General features: G+C 37.0%; 1 protein-coding gene across 1 annotated transcript in view; it reads left to right on the plus strand.

Annotated features, from left to right (window-relative positions):
* LOC134532812 (GTP-binding protein 1) overlaps positions 1-20,818 on the plus strand; it is a 36,287-nt gene extending 15,469 nt beyond the window's left edge. Inside the window, exons 10-12 of the mRNA XM_063369697.1 lie at positions 56-189; positions 331-522; positions 18,531-20,818. Coding sequence (XP_063225767.1) covers positions 56-189; positions 331-522; positions 18,531-18,746 — 542 coding nt within the window. The 3' untranslated portion in view covers positions 18,747-20,818. The remainder of the gene's footprint in view (positions 1-55; positions 190-330; positions 523-18,530) is intronic.
* The last annotated feature ends 824 nt before the right edge of the window (positions 20,819-21,642 follow it).

Genomic DNA, 21,642 nt, shown 5'->3' on the forward strand with positions numbered 1-21,642 from the left:
AGTCTGCCATGCTGCATGGCGACCGGGTGTTACGGGGACTGTCGTTGCGTTGTAGTGCACTGCGGCAGCATCCGGCAGACGGCATCCATCTTGTCGATGTCGCAAGACTGCCTGCGCACCGGAGACAAGGCGCTGGTGCATTTCCGCTTCATCAAGCACCCGGAGTACATCAAGGCCGGCCAGAGGATGGTAACTAGCACATGCTTCTCTACTTCAGTTTATGACTCAGCATACCTACTCACAAAAAGTCTAGAAAAAAAAAAACCAGTAAGATTTAAGTGCTGAGTCGGTAACGGTAATTCATGAGTTGAAGTCACGCTGTGTGCGCAGGTGTTCCGGGAAGGACGTACGAAGGCGGTGGGCAATGTGTTACGCATCATACCACAGGCAAACCCTGGTGCTCAGATGTCTCGCTCCAAGCCCAACAAGATGCAGTCCAGGCAACAGCAGGCCTCCCACTCTCAGCAGCAACAGCAGCACACGCTGGCGTCGTCTGTAGGTCTGCCACAGGCTGTCGAGCAGGTCAGTTACTCAGTTGGTGTCATTCAAGAGAAACCTAGAGGATTTTATATAGTTCAAACTCTATTTACTGTGGCAATATACTATGTATGTTCACCTAGCAAATGATGCCAGGGGATACCAAACTAGCTGTGCGATTTAAAACCATGGAGAGTGTTTGCTGTTTTGTGAAGATTAGAGGACTTAGAGGAGGTATCACCAGTGAGCTGGTGTGATTTTGGGAAAATATGAAAAACTAAATACCGTACGACCACTTAGAAATTTGACTTGAGTCCTTAAGAGTGCGAGTCAGTTGATACACCTGCACCACCTCAGTGCTTACATATGGTGTTCTCAGGAAGAAAAACGGCAGACTGTAGAATGATCGGTCGATAAAGTTAACTCATCTCTAAGCTATTTTTTTATTTTTTATTTGTGAACATCTAAGCTTGTCTGTTACCACACTTCCTGTTTTCGCTGCACACACGAGTTTGAGTGGCAGGTCACCACCATTCTGAACGTTTTTTTTTCTGGTGTACTGTATGGTTTGTTTTCTGGTATGTTTAGGACCCACATTTCTGACCCAAATTGGGGCCGCAGTCTAGGAGAACACTTAAACTGTTAGAATTAGAGAGTTAATTCTTTGGTGCTTCAATTCCACTGATTCTATCTGGAATCAGAACCGCCGATTCTCAAGCTGAAAGGAGGAATTTTATCATACCGTATTTACTCACATATAGGTCACGGCAATTTTACCAGATTTGATGGGGAAAAAATGAAGTGCGACCTAAATGTGAAGAAAATTTTTGAGGAATTTTTTTTGCAATATTTTGCTTTAAAATGCGAAAAAGAAGTTTATATGGGTATAGGCAAATTTATTTACAATGTACACATACAGCGAAACCCCTTATTTACGTTACCGTTATTTACGTTTTCCCGTTATTGCATACAATACTTTCACGCAAATTACGACTCAAAAATTGAATCCATCCCGCTATTTACGTCACATAACAACCATAAACAACCAGAAAATACCGTGGGTACTTTAAGAGTAGATAAGATTAGCTAGTAGGCCTAAAATCATCGTGAAAAACGTAACGTTTATAGTCGGCAATTTACATTTTAAATCGCAAAATATACATATTTTATAACATGAAAAGTTGCTTTTATTTCTAAACATGTAATAATTTAAGCCTAGGCGTGTAAAAGTCCGAGTAATTATAGCAGGAGACAATCTAAAATGCACGAGGGAAAAACGTAAACTCACGAATGTACAAACATGGCTGCTTGTAAGTTCTGATACTGTATTTATGTCACAACTTAGCCGAAATACTGGTACGAGACAAACTTCACAAGATAAAATGAGCGGAGTCTTGGTAACTGTTTTATACGTATTTTATAATTTCGGAAGTATTGTACAGTTGACGTATATTTTTTAAACTAACAATTTATTTCTGGGGATCGTAATTAATTATTTATTGGTATAAAGACAAGATGGACATAAACTTGAACATGTCACGGCAGCGAGAAAACTGGTGCGTATACCAATAAACTGGTATTAGAACTGGACAAAACTGGTACACGGGAGGTGGAGCTTATATTTTTTTCCGCTAAGCTCGCATCTATTGGCTGGCTGCTGATGCAAGGTCACGAGTCTGGGCGGAGCGTTGAGTGAGTTATACTGCGTATGCGCAGCTCAGTGAACAACGAGAGCCAGCAGGCGCGCCGTAACAGCAGCTGATCGAGTACAATGACCTTTCTCCGCGCACGGCGCGGTAATGAATTACCGGTGCAACCTATGGGGGAAATCTTAAATACCAAATTCAAGACCTCAAATTATGGGTGCGACCTATCTGCGATGGCGACCTATATGCGAGTAAATACGGTATTTAGAATGCTAGTTCATAACAACTGTTGATAATTTGGGTGTATAATAGATTCACTTAAGGTGCCCGTCTAGTCAGGGGTGTATGTGTGTTAGTAATGACCTATATTTTTCGGTAACACTGTACTAACCAAAGTTAGATTTCTGTAAAATGTAACTTTTCTTTCTATTTACAAAAGAATATCTTTCACTTCCAACATTGACGAGCAATTATGATGACATGTTGAAGTAAATATTTCAAAGCAGTCTGGTCAACAGCGTTATTCATAATCTTTTTAGTTTTTCTTGTTTTAGTCTTTCATATACTGAAACTAATTCCCACTACAATTTTGTTACTTTTACATAATTATTTTTTTGCTTTAAAGAAGTCAGTTAAAATCAGATTTACACATATGTAAAGTCATTTAGTGAAATACCTAAGTTTTACTGTGCATAACATTTTTGTACGAATTCCATTGTTTTCATGTTAGTGTTGATGTTTCATTTGCAGTGACCACGATAGCTTGCATTATTATTAAATCTATTGTGAATTTTAATTTTTAATCAAAGTAAACAGAAAATACAGTCAAAACTCTCTGAAACGACCCCTCACGGTTCCCAGGAATATGGTCTTAATAGAGGGGGGGTCGTAATAGATGTTTTCCGAAATTTTCAGTTGATTTACCCCCCCCCCCCCCCCCCTTTATACCCGCTACTTGTTAAGAAATCAGCTGTACAATGGCAGGATGCTGTCACTCACAATGCTAGACGGCTTTGCTTTAAACCCACTTCAACCTTCATGACAAGTCCGTTGCCCTACAGGCCACCTCTAAAGAAAATATGTCAAAAGACAGTTTATTTTTACTAGTTAGTTTACATGTACGGATTCTGCTTGCCGTAGTTAAATACACTAGAACCCCTATGTCACGAACCTCGGATTTAACGAAGCAGTGATTTTACGAATACATTCTCGGGAACCGTCAACAAATTGGACATTTGACCAAAATGTGAAAAAAATTAAAAACAAAACGAAATGAGTGATCATTAAAATCTGTTAATTTTAACACACAGCGTATTTTTGTGTCGGCTTTAATACTTCCAATAATGTTCATGTAAGAATAACAAAAAAATAATGGGACATTTCCTTTAAAAATATGGCAGCGGTAGGTTCTGCAACGCGAGTGGGCGCACACTAAGTTCGCACGGCTGGCTGGCGGCAGCGGATTCATGACTCATAAGCTCACCCCTCCCTCCTCTCGGTAACATTCTTCAAGGCTAGCTCATCCCTCCCAGACACACAAACCATCTAGTGTCCTCCCTTATAACACCCCAACTTCGCTCCCCTTTGAAAAACCTTCAGTGAGAAAATGCTCATTTCACCCTCCCTTCTCCCGTAAAATTGGGCTATTATGAATGGGGTACTAAAGTGGTGAGGGAGGGGTAAGATCGTTGTAAATATTTTCGGACCCCTCCCTCCCCGCCAAACACGCCCAAAAAAAGTACAGTGAAACCTCTTTAATACAAACCTGAAGGGACCTAAAATTTTGCAGTTTGTATTAATGAGGTTTGTATTAACAGGTGCATATGCTCACATTAATAATAATTGACAAAATCAAGTAATAATTTTTTACTCGAAAATTAGTCAAATAGAGGATTAAAGAGGCTTGAAAAATTCATTGATTTTTTTCTGCACTTTTTTAGTTGCATAAATGTCCTTTACTGCACTGCAAAGTTTGTCGAAGGAAGACAAGACATCAGTGTCTACATCACTAGCAGCCAGAACATTTTCCAAGACAATTAATGCTGAAGTGTACTTCACTCTAAGAATTTTTAAAAAATATTTCAACCTCAAAATTAGTGTCAAAATTTATCAGTTACTTGTCATTAAAGTTAAATCAGTTGAAAAATAATTAAAATAGGGAAGTATTTTACTTAATTCAATTTACACTTGCAAAAAAAACATACGCACAATAAATCTACATGGAAATTAAAGTCTTTTTCATTATCCTGAAATATGTTTACTCATGTCATCAAATGTAGAGCTGTACTGAAGAAGCCGATTTTGCCAATATTTAGTTGAATCTGCATTTCTGCCGACTTCCGATACGCTTGTTAATTTTCGGCCGATATTATTGAAAAACGAGAGAGACTGCCATAACCTAAAAATCCACGATTACCCTTTTCGCTTTTCGTAGTAGTACTGCATTTTTTCAGATCGCATTATTTCTTCGCAACATGTGCCAAACGTACATACAGTTTCAGAAAAATGTTTAAGACCACACAAATAAATCACATTTCATTTTAGTATTCATCCATTTGTATTATATTATGTTAAGAAAACCTTAAAAAATCAAAGACACACTAAAAAAACAGTAACACTGTAAAGTTCAAAACTTAGTGGGACCACCTCTGGCCTTGTAGCATGCTTTGATTCTGTCAGGCATAGATTGTATTAGCTTCCTACACTCTTCACGTGTCACTCGCTGCCATAGTGAGTGCACTGCCAGTCTTAATTCTGCACCATTCTTGGGTTTCTGTTTTGCCAGCCGGTATGCCATTGTGTTCCACAAGTTCTCGATAGGATTTAAATCTGGACTACGAGGAGGCCAGGGTAGCAGCTCAATGTCTTTGGTTTCAAACCATCGCTTTGTTTGCATGGATCGGTGGCATGGGGCATTATCCTGCTGATAAATGAAATTTTCACCTAGTAGCCTCTGTGCTGAAGGAATCATTACTTCCTCCATAGCTTCACAGTATCTGGTACTATTCATCGTATTTTTCACCACCTTACACTCTCCAGGACCCTCTGAGGTGATGCATCCCCAGATCATGATTGCATCGCCTCCTTTTTGCACTGCTGGGGCAACACAAGCTGGCAGAAATTTTTCAGTTATTGTTCTGCGAACCCGAACCTTACATCGGGGGAATAGTTCAAAACGGCATTCATCAGAAAACATTACTCTCTCCCAAGCTTCTTTACACCATCCCAAACGCTGTCTACAAAACTCGCGTCGCTTCCTTTTGTGACAGTCATTGAGAAGTGGTTTCCTGATTGCAAAAAATGATCTTAGGCCTGCCTCATTTAATCTGTTGCATACAGTACGATCTGTTATGGCAACATTGCCATAGGAGGCCCTTAGATCTCTCAGAAGATCACTACAACTAGCATTCCTGTCTTTCCTACACAGTTGCAATAACTTGCGGTCTTGTCTAGGTGATGTTTTCCTCGGGCAGCCAGACCTTGGCCTGTCAACAACTGTTCCAAACTCATTGTATCGCCTAATTGTTTGTTGCACACAAGTCTTTGACACTTTCAAAACCTCTGCAATTTGTCTCTGTGTTTTTCCAACCTTTAGTAAACCAATAATTTGCCCTTTAGTTGCTTCAGCCAGACTTTTATCCCATAGTGAACTTTTTGTCTCCAACTCTGTTAAACAAACATAACCTCCAAATAATGAAGAAAGAAACAACTGAATGGCGGGAACTTACAAAGCAAGTGTGCCAGCCTACACCCTACCCTTACATCACATAAAAAAGAACACATGTTGCCATCCTAAGGACAAGTGTGTTGCCAACATCATGGTGACTATAAAATGACAACAGAAATTCAATTTTTTCTTTGTTTTTCCTTCTTCATGTTTTTTAAGTTGATAATTTTTTTAAATTTTTTCCAAGCCTTGCATACATTTTCCCTTGGTATGTTTGCTTTGGTGAAACAATCTCATGCCTGTATCTTAACCCATTTCGAAACTATGATTTTTTTTTTTTCATTAAAAGAATTTGGCATTTCTTGTTATTTAATAAAACTTAAAAATCTATGTAACTATTAACTATTTTAGCTACATTGATTCTATTGGTACCAAAATCTTCTACTTTTCACATAGATTAAGAAGGTATGAACAGAAATTAAAAACAGGAACTTTAAGGTTACTAAAAATTAAAAACCAAATTACACAATTTTAGACCTAACTTCAAAATGATAAAGCAACAAAATTTTTAAGTTAATAATTTTTTAAATTTTTTTCTAAGACCAGGGTGTCTACCAAGTTTTCAGAAATAAAATTAGTGACTTTTTCTTGACCTTAATTTTCTGAATCACTTAGGCTACGTACGTAATTACAAAAAATGTTGATCCGAAAGAAATGCAACAATAACAATACATACTAATATATATTATGAGACTACTGAAAAAGCAAACAAACTTACCCAAAATTGTAGCGTGAGAGCTTCCAAATTTTTGAACAACTTGTTAAAAGAAAACTTATATACATTATGAAATTGTTTTGAAATAATGTAAAAACACTGCTCTCGAGAAGGTAAACATATTATATGTAGGTCTATTACATTTTCTTCAGAATTTTTCGTTCACGATCAATTTCTTGTTGAAGTACAGCAGCCTCTTCTTCAGCCTGCTCGAGAAGTTTTCGTTTTTTCGCCTGCAATAACTTCACTGTTTCCATTGTTGTCTTGATCTTAACGGATTCTTCATTTTCCTTCATTTTCTTTTGTTGAAGGGCGTCTTTCCTCCTAAAACTTGCATGTCTTGCTGCTTGAAGCATCCTACTACAAATTTCAATATTTTGTACACCACATACAGACTGTACTGCAGAATATATGCTCCTTTGAGAAATAAAAGAATGTTCGCTTAAATTTTCCACTAAACACTCTCTGTTTACTGAAAAACCCCTTTCGACCGCACTGTTTCCATGGAACATCGTCAAGATCATAGTGCAAAAAGTAATCAAAGGTTTGCTGGCTTTTTCACTAGTTAAGAGCTCATACAAAAATGTATCTAGTCTGTGAACACTGACTTCAAATGTCTTCAACTTTTCCTGAACAAATGGCTGGTCACAAATTGCAAGATAATTTTTTTTTATCTGGTCAGCCTCTATGCTTGAAAAATGGTGCTTTGACGTAAGCTCATCGAGGGCAATTGTAACATGCTGTGCTCTTAAAGTTTCACTCAACATTACAGCTGGTGAGAAGCAAGAAGCGCCTTTCACCATGATTTTTCGTAACGGTGACTTTGCACTAGTAAGTTTCAAGAACATCTCCAACAAGAAATTTCTGCAGTCTCTCCTGAATGTTTGTACATCAATTTCTTTAACATTCTTACAGCTATGTTTTGCTCCAAAACCTATGTCAACTTTTGCCATGTTTGCAAGGTTGTTCTGCACATCTATAGCCAACAGCTGTTTTACATTCTTGACATTACTCATTACATCACTCTTCAACATTCTACTTGCAATACTTCGTGCCAGTGAATAGAGTTCTGCATACATGAATGGCAGTAATGGATTATCACTCTGAAAAAGTTTTAAGTACGGTTCAACTTCACCTGCAACTGACTGCAAAAAATACAGTTTGGCTTCAAGAAGTGAATCCTTCAGGAAATCTTGCACAGTGGAAAAATTCTTTGTTTGAGGTGGATTGGGCTCAACAAGTGCTACATACTTCTTCAGATGATTTATCATTTTCAGAGCTCTGTCAATCACGCTAGAGTTTTCCACCCATCTAATTGCACACATTTTAAGTGGAAATTCTCTAGATCCACTAGCACGAATATAATCTGCTCTGCGTGATGGGAAATCTTTAAACAGATAGTACAAAGACCGAAGAAAGACATTTATGTGCCATTCACATTTGTTATGGGCTGTCTTATAAGCACCATGGACAGTATGTAGTGAGCAAGTGCCCACGTCAATTAATTTCTTGTCATATTCATTATCTGAAATTTCTTGCATCATATGACTAAAGTCCTTCAGGAATTTCAAATTGACATTTGGTCCATCAACTGCAATTTGTAAAACATTTTTCAGGGGCAGTCCTAATTGATACATTCCTGATGTAAATGCATCAAGAAGATTAGCTGCACTTGCATGACCCAAAAACAATGAATTTAAGTAGCGGGTTGAAACCATGTTTACTGTAGGATTCCAGTAACGTACAATAATGTCCATCTGACCTTTCTGGGCAATACGGTTAAGGCTCTCATCTAATGAAACAGCAAAAAATGGACACTTCTTCAAATTCTCTGACAGTTTCTCTTGAAAAAATGGTCCCAGGCCAAATGTAACCAAGTACCCCAGTTTGTCCTTTTGCATTTTAAATTTTTGAGCAATTACACTGTCTGGAAACATTGCTGGAAAAAGATCACTGGCAACACAAGCACCTCTATCTGATCCATGAGTCATCACCTTATTCAATGCCCACAATATTTCAGCTTTCCAAACATTACCATCAAAAAATTTATTCAAGTTGCCTGATGTTTGTGGTATCTCACTTTCACTAGAAGAGAAAGTAAGAGGAGGCTTATCTTCAGAAGTTGTTGTAGTTGATGGCAGAGAAACACTGTCCACACTCAATGTTGAGCACTGTGCTGCTTCATTGGAACACTTCATAAAATTTAATGTACATTGCTTTCCATGTAGAATGGCACTAGAAAGTTCCACATGCTTTTTACCACTCTCATGAACCCTTACAGACCCTAATCCACTGTGTCCTACATCAAATTTTGACTTGCAGAAAGTACAATATGCTTTATATTTATCACCTTCAACTGGACGCAGCCACTTGGAAAACCTGTTTCCATCATCCGTAATCCAGAACTCTTTAAAAGTACATTTTCCAGGCATCTTTCCTTTTGACCACAGAAACCTACAAAACAAACATCTGAAGTCAATTGAGTGTAATAAAAATTGCTGTTTAAAACCAAAATCTGATTGCTAGTAAGTTAGGCCTACATAACACGTATAAAAAAAAACAAATAGGTTAACAAAAATTCCATGCAAAAAAAAGATAACAGACTTTACTCATGTCCATTGATAATGCAACAGTGATTACATGCGTTAAGTGTACTTTTTTTTTTACTGGCGACTACTTTTCATAACATAACAATTTTTTATTGATAAATATTGCCTTTATTATCAATAGCGATTTTTAACAATTACCTTTCATTAAACCAAAATACAAAGTGTAGTAATTTTGTGAGAGCTTAACCCAATTGAAAGTAACAGAAACATAAATAAAAAAACATAGGTAAGGGACATCATATTTAATCGCAGCCTTTTGTGAAGGTTTAAGTAACTATACTCAATAAGTAAATAATTATGGATAGTGTGTACCGGGCCTAAAACATAAAAACGAAAGTACAACATAACCTATGCAAAGTGTTTTGTACACAATATGCGATCGTGATTATATATGCAAAATTTACCATTTCAGACACGGCCTAAGGCATATGGATAAAGAATATAATGGGGGCACAAAATTTACCTACTTTAGTTTCCAAGACGAGGCGGGTTAGCAGATTAAATACACGACAACAAAATTGTTCTTCCTTTCATAACACGAAACGCACGGAAATCAACGAGACGGAAATAGAAGGAAACAGCTCATCTTTACTTAGTACCAACATTAAAGAAACGAGTAATGAACTTCCCTATTAATACTACCTATAAATAGATACGAACGAAACATCTGCTAATTCTTTAATACTAAAGAACTGAATGTGTTTTTATACGACGTAAAAATTTCGCTTTACTAACATTACTGCAAAACATTATGAAGATGTGCCTTCAATCGCAAACACAAAACTAGTAGCAGCCGTTGGTAGAAGCGAAGCTTGTACATAGCAACATTACACCGCTACAGACGCTTGAGAGGAGGGGGAAGGCTATAAACAACTCCAGGCTGATTTGTTTACAGCTGGCGCCAGTCGTTCAATACCGTAATCGATCGCTTCCAAAGACGTCTCGTCAACAACAGACAAGTGGAATTATAATTCAGGTCTGTTTATATGTGCCAGAAATATTTTTCGTGACTTTTACAGATATTGAAGAAAATAAGTGACTTTATCGGGACTTTCGTGACCTTTTCCACAACTCGTGACTTTTTCGTGACTTTCGTGACCAGTAGACACCCTGAAGACTTGCATTTAATGCTCCTTGGTATTTTCTCTATGGCAAAACAAAATCATATCCATATCTAAACCCAATTTTTAACTATGAATTTTTTATCTTAAAGAATTGTTAAATTTTAGGTTATTTTATAAAACCTTTAATAATCTGTAACTATTGAACCATTACAAATACATTAACTCCAGATATACCAAAATATTCCCTTTATTATGTATATTTCAGGAGAATTAACAGAATGGCATGATATAAAATAATGTAAGACCCACAGCACTTAAACTGTTTGTGAGGAGTGGTCTTAAACATTTTTCTGAAACTGTATAAAAATTTAACATCCTATTTTTCAATAATGTTCTTTATTTTTAATATGTCATAAATAAATACATTACCGTCACGGTAAATATACATCTCGGTTGTTACGGTAACTGTAGTGCAAATGTGGTATCTATCGTGCTTCTGTAGTAGTTATGGTATCGACAAAGAATCTTTAGTTCTTTTTATGGTAATTATCTTAGGATAACAATTGGGTTTGTACTTTAGTTATGGTACATCATCCAATTTCTTCGTAAGTTGTTGTTCATTTGTCTTTTCTTCATATTTACGTGCTCCATTACTTGGCTGCAGATTTAAGTTGATTTTTACTACTGTATACTATCGTTACTGTTTTTATGACGTTTCTTTCTAAGAAATGGTTAGTTCTGCAAAATCTTTATGGTTAAACGATCATCTATTATAATTTATAGTGACGGGACCACATATTTTGTACGATCAATGCGGACAAAACGATAATTCGAACATCGGTACAAGCGGACTTTTTTAACCTTAGTTGTATGGCAATTTTGCCGGGACCGTAGAAAGTATACGATAAACACGGACAATCGATACATGTGAGTTCGATAGATAGAGGTTTGACTGTAGACCATTTACGGTACAAATTATTTGCTGTTAACAGAATTATAGTGAAGCTGCGTGCACGTGATTAAAGTGTGCGATTCTTGTTCTAAAATTTCATTCAGTTTATCCGATAATAAAACAATAGTACACTACGTGAGCGGACGTGAGGTTACTTCGTAATACATAATAACGAATATTTCGTATTAACCGTATTGATTGACATTAAATATGCTATCCCAGTCTGAAGGGGAATTAAAAGTGTTTGAATAAACGCGAACTTTGAAATAACCGGTATTTTATTAACGAGGTTTCACTGTATGTCAAAATATGTCACTTTTCACACCAAGTTCGAGTTCAGTCATCTCTGGCAAGGAATTTACAAGCTTTCAAACTTAAATATTAATGTATTTTAATAGCAAGGGTCCTATGAAAAGGAATATACCGAATAAAGTCAAGCAGCTGTCACCAAACAAAGCACAAAACGGCCCGATGCGATGCGTGGTCGCATCGTTATTGCTCGCGCGAGAGGCGAGACGTGGAATGTTAGAAGAAAGATAAATGCGGGGGAGACAAGGCAGCCAGTGTGTTTCCTGCGTGGGGAATAAGTGGCGTAGCCTTTTTTTTTTATGCCAGGTGAAGCGACCTTTTTCTGTCAACCCACGGGAAAAGATAATTGCTTGAGCTGTCAAAATAAACATCGCTGCGGCAGTAAAAACAAGTTGAGGCGGGCGTGCATCCAGTCGGTCGCTGTGTATACCTACTCGAAAAACATAACATCTCAATTTATAACAAGATTCCTTATAACCTACACGTATTGCCGGATGTTTTCAGCCTGATCCATGCAAGTTCTTTAGCCACGTTTTGAATGAAAACAACTGGCGGGCCAGTGTTTTGCCCTGTTTTACGGACACATAAAGCTTTTATCAATTTGCTGACAGTTTTAATATATTTTTACTCTCCTCGTTAAAATGAAGTAGATAACGTGATTGTTAACAAGTACAAGCAGCATCCGAGATCGGCCGCAGCGCACAGTATGGGGAGAGGGGGAGCAAGGGCGTGCAAGCGGCCGACTACCATGTTCACACGCTGCGGCCGGAGGGTTTTTCCTGCATTGAAGGGACGTGGAATGGGGGTTGTCAAGCTCAGACAGCGGTCGACAGGAAGTGGTATATATTTTTAGATATGCGCTGCCTACGGCTAGGGCTGGGCCGATGCCGATTCCGATTCTTAAGTATCGGCCGATATTCAGAGTATCGGCATCGGCAGCATCTGTAAAATAATTGCCGATACGTCAGTCCAAGTTTTAAACTGTGTTACAGCAAATTCTCTCTAGTACATCCCTCTTGTTAACGTACAATCCAGTATAACGTATAAAGCCACCGGTCTTGAAACACCATGCAAATTAATAGGCATAATAAATATATAACGTACGTTTTTCAAAGCCCTGGACTGTAATTTCTCGTTAATACGTATCTTTTTGCAGATATTATTATACAAAATATTAAACATTTTCTCATTTCATTCACAATTCTATAGATTTGTTAAACAACAGGAAATTTGTTTACAGACGTTTTCTTTATTTCGTTGAGTAAAATGGCAGGTGCAGTGCTGGTAACCGTGTGGATAGAAATTTCATTCGTATAAAAAAATGTCCGTTTTTTGTGTGATTGGTATAGCAACATAACATTTATGGGGAATAATCAAGAGTTATATATAAAAAACGCTTAACTTTTTCAACTAAGAAAAAAATGACTCGATAATATTTATCCTACAAAATGTGTATTTTCGCGTTTGAATTTGTAGCAATGGATATTGGCCGATGGCGGCCATATCTGGCTAGGTACATAAAACGTGGATTATACGATGGCCAACGACTACTAATGCGTTTATGTTACCGTGTGTTTTCTGTTTCGATGACCTAACCCACAATTTGTTTGTAAACATCATTTCAAATTAACATCTTTCGCAATTGTACACAAATGTAATACGTATACAACATTTATTTAACAGATCTAGTGGCACACAGTTTCCGACGCTAGTGAACATTATGTGACGTTTCGTGAAGCTTGTTTAATGGTGACGTGACGACGTGGATAACTAGTTTACATTTTTATATTTAGTGTATTACGGCAGCATATGTAGGTAGGCCTAGCCGTAGAAGTTACGAGTACCCAAAAGCGTGTGGGTATCAGCATTGCAAAGTTATGAAAGACATTTCTCAAAGGAAAGTTCAAACAAACATTCTTGACTAAATGAAAAAAACTGTAGGTACTGTATGTTGAACAGTTGAACATTATTTTATAATTGGGTTTGAATATGTCCAGCTATTAGGGGAAAAAGTACACACAAAATGCAAATCCTGCCAATTATTTCTCATGGACTGGTACTGTTCCAATGCATGTCAGTGCATTTGGCATGTCTAATTCAACTGTAACAAAAGGTCGTGCAGGATTTAAATTTTTGGTAAATATGTAGTGTACGGATTATCGTCAAAAAATTTTTTTTAAATCTGAAATAACTTTCATTATATGCTCTTTTACGTCCTCTTTTCATTACAGCCTGCGGAGATAGGAAATTCCAAATACTTAATATTAAATTAAAAAATACTTTATAAGTAAAATATCCTTTCATAACACAAACATTTCTTTGGTTAGTGCATTGAGTATCGGCAGTATCGGCCCATAAGAATCGCTATCGGTGGAATCGGTGAAAAGTGGTATCGGCCCAGCCCTACCTACGGCAGTACAGCGTTTGGCAAGAGAAACCCAGTAACACGCTACTCACCACAAGAAACTTATTTTCTGTCCGATTTTCGGCAATTTTTTCACGGTTCCTCGAAATCGGGTTGTAATAGAGAGGTGGTCGCAATAAATGGGGTTGCAACAAAAAGGTTTTACTGTATATCAGGATAAGTTAGTGTATTAATTCCAATATAAACATTCACCGATGTAAATCATGTGAAACACAACAATAAGACTGTTAAATTTCATGGCATTACAGAGGAATTTCACAAGAACCATGGATTTTGTTTAGTTTTAATGATGTATTTTGCATATATTTGTTGATGGTGAACTGCGGTGGCTAAACAGACGTTAAAATAATTTGCCAGTTGCGGATGTTCAGATGTGTGTGTGTATATATACACAGTATACTTATTTTAATTTATTGCCTGAAGATGAAATTGAGAGGTAATGTTGGTAAAATGTATAAGTAAAAGTACAAAAATTGTTACAAGAGGAAATTTATTTGTGACTCATTATGCTTATTTTATGTCAGATAATTCATGTATATTTAGTCTTCTTAAGTTTTATTCTTTAGGTTGCCTTCTGCTTGAATTTTCATAATTTAATTCAGAAAAAAAGTAAAATTTGGAATTGGAATCAAATTTAGAATCTAAGGAAATTTTTAGGGATGGGCCGGTCGAATCCTCGAATCTCACCGAATCCGAAAGATTCAAAATTCAAAGGAAAAGATTCGGGAATCGAGGAAAAATATTGATTTAAATGTAGTACTTTAAAAACTTAAAAGCTTACAATTTACTTGGCCTGTTTACGTTTTCCTTGGAACACATCCTATTGAGGTACTGTAGAACCTCGTTAATATGTGATGGTCGGGACCGAGATAATCACGGATTACCGAATTTCAGGGACTAGCGATTAAAAGCCCGGAAGGTCATGTCTAGCTTCTAAGACACCGGCGTGCAGCTGGGTTAAGGCCAAGGTCATGTGACGTAACATCTCCCGAGGCTTACTGCGCCTTGGCAGCAGATGGATAAAAAATAGTAAACTCCCCATTATTCATGTTAATTGGATGGCCGGATAATTGAAATCCTGTAAAAAAAAAATAAACCCGGATAATCCGTTCACGGTAAGTAGGGACCCCAGAAAATAGTAAATAAAACTGGCTCATTTCGGTGTAAAAAAATGACAAAAGCGGTGCAAAAAATCTGTGTAAAAATAAGCAAGCGGTGCTAAAAATCGGTGTAAATTGAAATTGGCAAACGAGGATTGTTTTGCTTCAAATTTTTTTAAATTTTAATATTAAACATAAAATGCACTCAGTTGGCAAACACTAAAAAGTTTGTAGTGTTTCTAGTTTTCTTCTTGGTCTTGTCTCCTTTACAGCAACCCTGTGTTCCCAAAAACTGATTTTTGTAACAAAGCTATAGGAGGCCTACATTCACATTACTCATCCTAACTAACGTTTTATGCGGGCATGATGAACTGTAGAATTATTTCATTGGCCAAATGGTGCTTAACTACTGCGCACACATAAAATAATAAAAAAAAATTAAAAATGCAATAAAAATACTGAACCACAGTACCTTGAACATATTTATTTAACCAGGTCCTCATGTTTGGGTCATCTATTTTTTCCAAAGGTATGTTTGCCCCCACCATCATTTCAACAAAGTCAATTATAAATTGTTGTTTGTTTACGACTAGGTTTTTATAAGTTTGCAAAGCAGCTCGTATAGACGTCTGTTTTGCAGTACCGGTAGTCGACGTTGATGTCGCACATGTTTTTTTTTTTTTTTTATGAGTTGCGTTAGAAACGTGTTTTAGGCATGTGTCTCGACGCATCCAGTCCACACGAACGTTGCAAAACTTACACATTATTATCTTATCCATAACATCAAATGTATAAAAACCTTCCTGCTTCATCTCTCGTTCTCGATCGAAAACCGTAACTATTTTCTGCATCTTAACACAAAAATAAGCACTACTAACTAGATGCTTGGAAATTCATACCGAGTAACCGAGACGTCATAAAAAAAAACACTACTGCAAGCTGCACCGTAAAAACATTTATGCCGTAGTGGCACGCACACGTAAAATATTGTGTTCGGCCAGAATGAAACTTATGTAAGCGTAAATATTGTGTTCGCTTCTGTGCGCTAGAATTTTTGAGAACTAATACCAACTACACGAAAATTTGTAACGCTGCTACATAGCGGCAACGTAAATATACACGTTTGCCGCCATGTTGGAACTACAATCGATTTCGTTACGCGATATCAATACAATCAATAGTAAGATTATTTACAGTATCCGACCAATGTAAACATTCTTGGTAACGGAAACTACGTGGATTTCGCGCAAAGTTTCGTGTTTTGTGAAAAAATAGCAGATTTGGTGAAAACTGTGAAATAGTGCCCAATTTCGCGGTGTTTCGTGTATTTCGGGGTCCCTAACGGTAAGGGCCGGCCGCCTTCGAATTAGTGTCTCGGCTTAAAAAATACAGCACTGCCTAGCCATTAGTTTACGGTCATTTACAACAGCCGAAGAGAGAAAGATAAGATCGTGCTGACCTTACACACATAAATTTTGTTTAGCCCCCCCCCCCCTCCCAAATCGTAAAGCCGAATGCCAGCCAGACACGTCACTCGCCGTCACTCGCCAGGCGCCTGCCGTGCATTGGCGGGTGGAAACAAATAAAGGAAGATGGGAAGCAGAAGTCAGGACATCCCCCTCAAGTTTAAAGAGTGACAAATGTGACAGCTGAAAGGGGGGCGACACAAAGGGTCGGTACAAACAGCATTGCAGAGTTTGGCGGCCCACGCGATGGCTTGCAGTTTGCCGGCCACTGGCTTGCAGTGTTTGCCGGCCGCCGGCCCGCGTGACGTTAATTTTAAGCGCTGACAATTTTTACTTTTCTTTTTTCTCTGCTCTTTTAAATCGTACCGGATTATCCGATTCCCGAATTTGCGCATCACGGATTAACGAGGTTCTACTGTATTGTACTTTTAATTCGTTATTATATAAAAAAATTAAGAAGCATGTACTGATTTGGGAAACTCACTTTATTTTCATGAACATGGATGCATTGTCGCTACATTGGCATTAAATAAGGCATAAATCACAGATGTATTCTCAGAATATGCTAAAAAATAAAATAAAGCACATTTAGGATCTAGACTAGTAATATGAATCTTGTATTTTTTTAAATAACTTTACCGAGAAATCTGTTACTTAGTAATACAACAATAATGCCGACTTTCATCACAAGTTACGGTCACACATGTAGTAATAACAATGAAATAATGAATGACAAAAATTAATACATTATACAATTATTATTTTAATCGCGATTCAATTTTAAATATTCTGATACATATTCTATTTATGAATTTTTTTAGGACCAAGTTTGGTTTGTGTAGACTACCAATGTTAAAATATGTATTATCTGAGAACTCCATGATGGCCACCAATGAATTTTTTAGCCAATCATTTTGAGCAGCACAAAAAATAACTAATATTAATATAAAGAATTTTAATGGGTAAACTAGAGAAAACACTCCGTCACTTTTAACTTCGGGCATATTAATCACTATGCTTTAGTGAGGCTTAATTTTAAAAGATGCACAACAATATTACTTATGGCCTTAAACCATTGAAGCCAAGATGGCGCCTTTCAGTTTCCATTAAATATTTCAGGAAAGTGTTTATCTTCATTTGGGACTTTAAACAAATGTCAAGTTGGTAACTACAAAATATTGTTCCATCGGATGTTGAATTTCGTTTTCTTATTTCCGTGGATACATGAATCACTGTACTCACAGATAATGCCTGAATGCCTTAAATCCACCAAGTCGGATTCTACAGCAATTGATGAAGTGACCAGATTCTTACGTGATCCTACAGTTAACCCAGAAATAAACTGTCCAAAAAATATTTGTGTTCACCACCTGCGACAGTGTTCTCTGAACGTTTTTTCAGCACTACAGGAAACATATGTGACCAAAAATGGAATCGTCTTGATCCAGACTGTGTCAAAATCCTTGTTTTTTTAAATAAAAATTTAAAGGGTTAAATAATTCTGCATAATGTTTAATTTTTTCTCTTAACTTATAAATTATTTTATATTGAACCCTTGAGATCTGGATTCGGTTTCGAGGGGTGGATTCGAGGTACCGTTTGGGATTCGAATTCAAGATTCGGATTCGGGAAAAATGGGATTCGACCAATCACTAGAAATTTTAGAATCAGAATCGAAGAAATGTGGAATTAAGCCATTCCTAGTTATAATATTCTATTAGGAAACCATGGAGAAAATATTTAAGAAGTATGATTTATTAAAACAGTATAAATTCAGTTGTAAAATCATTGTGCAGTGACGAAAGAAGAATAAAGCTTCTTGGTGTCTAAATGTGCATAAACGGATGTTCTGGATCACTTCAGATCAGAGCTGTAAAAAAAATTTTTTTATGGAGTGGCAATCAAAATTGTGTGTGCACCAATGGTATAAGCCAACATCTTATTATTTAACTGTAATTTTATGTTTTTATTGTCAATTTATTTGAATTATTTTGTGTAGTCGCAAAAGTTTGTTAGCTTACGCTAAATACTTTGTTTCAGTTGTCATCAGTGGGCGTTACAGACGCAGATTCTCCGTTCGAGGTGACAGCGGACAAGCGGGAGAACATGCCGCAGCGCTCGGGGCGCAAGAGTCGTGGTCGCAGGGGGGGCAGAGGCCGCTCGGGCGGGCAAGGGGCCAGCGCCGGCAGCAGTGCGGGCGGACCCAAGCCTCTGGGGGAGCAGAACCCGGTGGCCACTCGCCCCAACAAGGCTTGAGCCGGTCCCAGCTCCTCGTTTGCGTTTTCAAAGGTGGACGTATAGTCTCACTTTGCGATCTCATTACCCCAGACAGCCTTGTTTTGCCTGTCGCAGATGTTCGTGCCCCAGGATGTTGAAGGTTGCTGCAGGTGAGCAAGTGTGATGCAGGCAGAGCTCTGGTTACCTCCCATAAGACCATAAGCAAAGTCTTAAATTGAGATGTGTGTGTGCTACAAGTTAAAGTGGAGCACAGTTTAGAAACAAGAGTTCCTTAGTTATATGTTTATAAGCAAGTAGCTACAGCATCTTGTCCTCTATGCACGTACTGGTATTGTGAAGCAGCAGAAACGTGAGTATCCAGACACAACCATTGACAGTTTTACAGCAGTGCTTCAGATTCTTTATGGTGTCATTTACCTATATAATTATAATTTTAGAAAGCACCATTTTCATATCATTTTCCTAAATGAATGTCACGTTAGTGTAAAGTTTAATCACCACAAGGTGGTTCTTTAGTGGATTATCTTTGTTTCCTATTTTGTACTTTCTGTTTGACACTTTTAAAAGTACTGCTTTGAATTGGTTTGAAATTTTTTTTAATGTGCTGGATGCTTATTTTTTGTGTAAGCAGTTCATGTTTTCTTCTTTAATACAGTTATTTGTAACTTATCACATATAATTCAGTGTAATGCGTTCAACTTCCTGTACTTATAACTCTGGTAACTTGGGAACTGCCTGTGCCAATATTGTCTCACTACCTGAAAGTTCTTACTATTTTGGTAGAAATTTTAAATGGAGCTGCACATATAATTTGTTAATCCTTGTAAGAACTCATGTGGAAACATTGGAAAAGTGATGTTAATATTGGTGTGTTTTTATAACTATATCAGATAGGAATAAAAGCATGAAACATACTTATTTGCTCTCTTTCCATCAGTATGGATGGTATATGCTGCACACACACACACACATATATACACAATTTTATTATAAGTCTAACACTATAACAAAGATAAAGAGACAGGCATTATTTTTTTTAATTACTTGACCTATCAATAAAGTGTTTGCGTGTGATTGTTATGTTGTAATTGGTGTGCATTCAATGTTATGCATGTCCTACTAATTTACATTTTTTAAAAAAAGAACAAAGCATGGTACCATATTTTTTCCCCAATTGTTTTAGTACCCTCATGTTTTCACAAATATGGTTTGTGTATCATGTATAAGTGATGTTTTAATTAAAAAATAAGAAAGATATTTTACTTGCTCCTTCAGAATGTAATGACAAATTTCTCTGACTACTAAATTTAGTAGAAGTGGGGAAAAAAATTTCTTTAAGGGTGAATTTGGTTCAAGGTTAACGAAGACTACAGTACGCAACAGAATTATCAGCAGCCTGAATTTACATGCCTTTATATTTTAACTAAAAAAAACTGCTATATCTGAACTTTTTACTATGTAACTTAAATTGTGTAGTCCAAATTAAATGTAAAATAATTGTGTCTATGATGCAGTTACACCATTGTCAAAATCTAGCTCCTGTGGTATTACAAGTTTGTAGATGTAGCAATATGACAATGTTCAGAAGTATTATAGATGTGCTAGTTTTATTGTTCTATGTATTTCTTCTGTTTACATTGACACACAACTCTGCCATTAATTAAACCTCCCAAGCAATCAGCATGGGGCTCTGTAAACACAGGGATTAAAATTCACATTGAGTGGATCTGCAAAGCTCTTTATATTTGAGTCAAGCTTAAGTTCTATGTGAGAGTGTTATGAAATGTTATGCAAGTGCATGAAGGTGTTTGCAATATTGTTGCTCTATCTGTATTTATAAATTTTTAAATATAAAAAAGTGAAAAGTGTGATAGATATAATTTTTAAATACCATTGTAAGCAAGAAATTTTAATTGGCATCTTTCAACAAATAGAAGAAAATTAATATTATTTAGCTGGAATGATGTTCATCAGTGACTGTATTTTTGGTACATTTCATTTAGCCCAGACTAATTAGATGAGAAATGTTTAACTGAATTTTGGTACAGTGTTACTGTTGGCTTTAATGAACATAAAATCCTAGTAATTTCTCGGTTTGTATCCTTGAATTTTTGTCCCTTAAGTTTTCAATGTCAACAATTTACACTATATCAGTGTTTCTCATGCTGATACATAACAGAGTTGTACTGAGCGGGATTGGTTTCAAATGATAGAGGATATGTTAAGAAACACTTGCATATGCAATCTATACAAAAATTAAAATAATAATACTTCATACTTACATAAATTAATTAAAATTATGAGACAAATCAAATTTTCGTGAATATAGTAAAAGATTGGCTTTGGTTGTTCTTCAATTAACATTAGGCAAAAATACCTCAACATACAACATACCGTATTTACTCGTGTATAGCGCGCCCTCGTGTATAGTGCGCACCACGATTTTTGCAACAAATTCCAAAGAAAAAAAACTTTTTTCCCGTAAATAAATTTTACTAACATTTTGTGGTACCTGTTAAGTAATTACGTATGAAACAAATGATAATTTAAATTGATGTGTGGTGATCCGTCAGGAAAATACTTAAACTCTGCTGTGTAGACGGAAGATAATGAAGCGCTGTATCGTCACAACTGGTACGTGGGCGGGAGGGAAGGAGACAGGCAGGAACGGGACGCAGAGGACTAGATGACTCACCGGTAGCAGCTGCGACAAGGAAGCGAAGGAAGTGGGAGGGGGAATGGCGACAACATTCTCTCTCTCTCTCTCTTTTATTTTAGTAGCTGCGCTGGCTTTCTGTAGAGGGGGAGGTCTAAAAATAAACAAGAGACGTGCGAGCTTGCGCGCGCACGTGTGTTTGTGTGTGTGTGTGCTGTGAGCGTGTGTGTGTGAGAGACCAGGTTGTGTGCGTGTGTG

Source organism: Bacillus rossius, chromosome 6 (assembly GCF_032445375.1).
Source record: "Bacillus rossius redtenbacheri isolate Brsri chromosome 6, Brsri_v3, whole genome shotgun sequence".
Taxonomy (NCBI): domain Eukaryota; kingdom Metazoa; phylum Arthropoda; class Insecta; order Phasmatodea; family Bacillidae; genus Bacillus; species Bacillus rossius.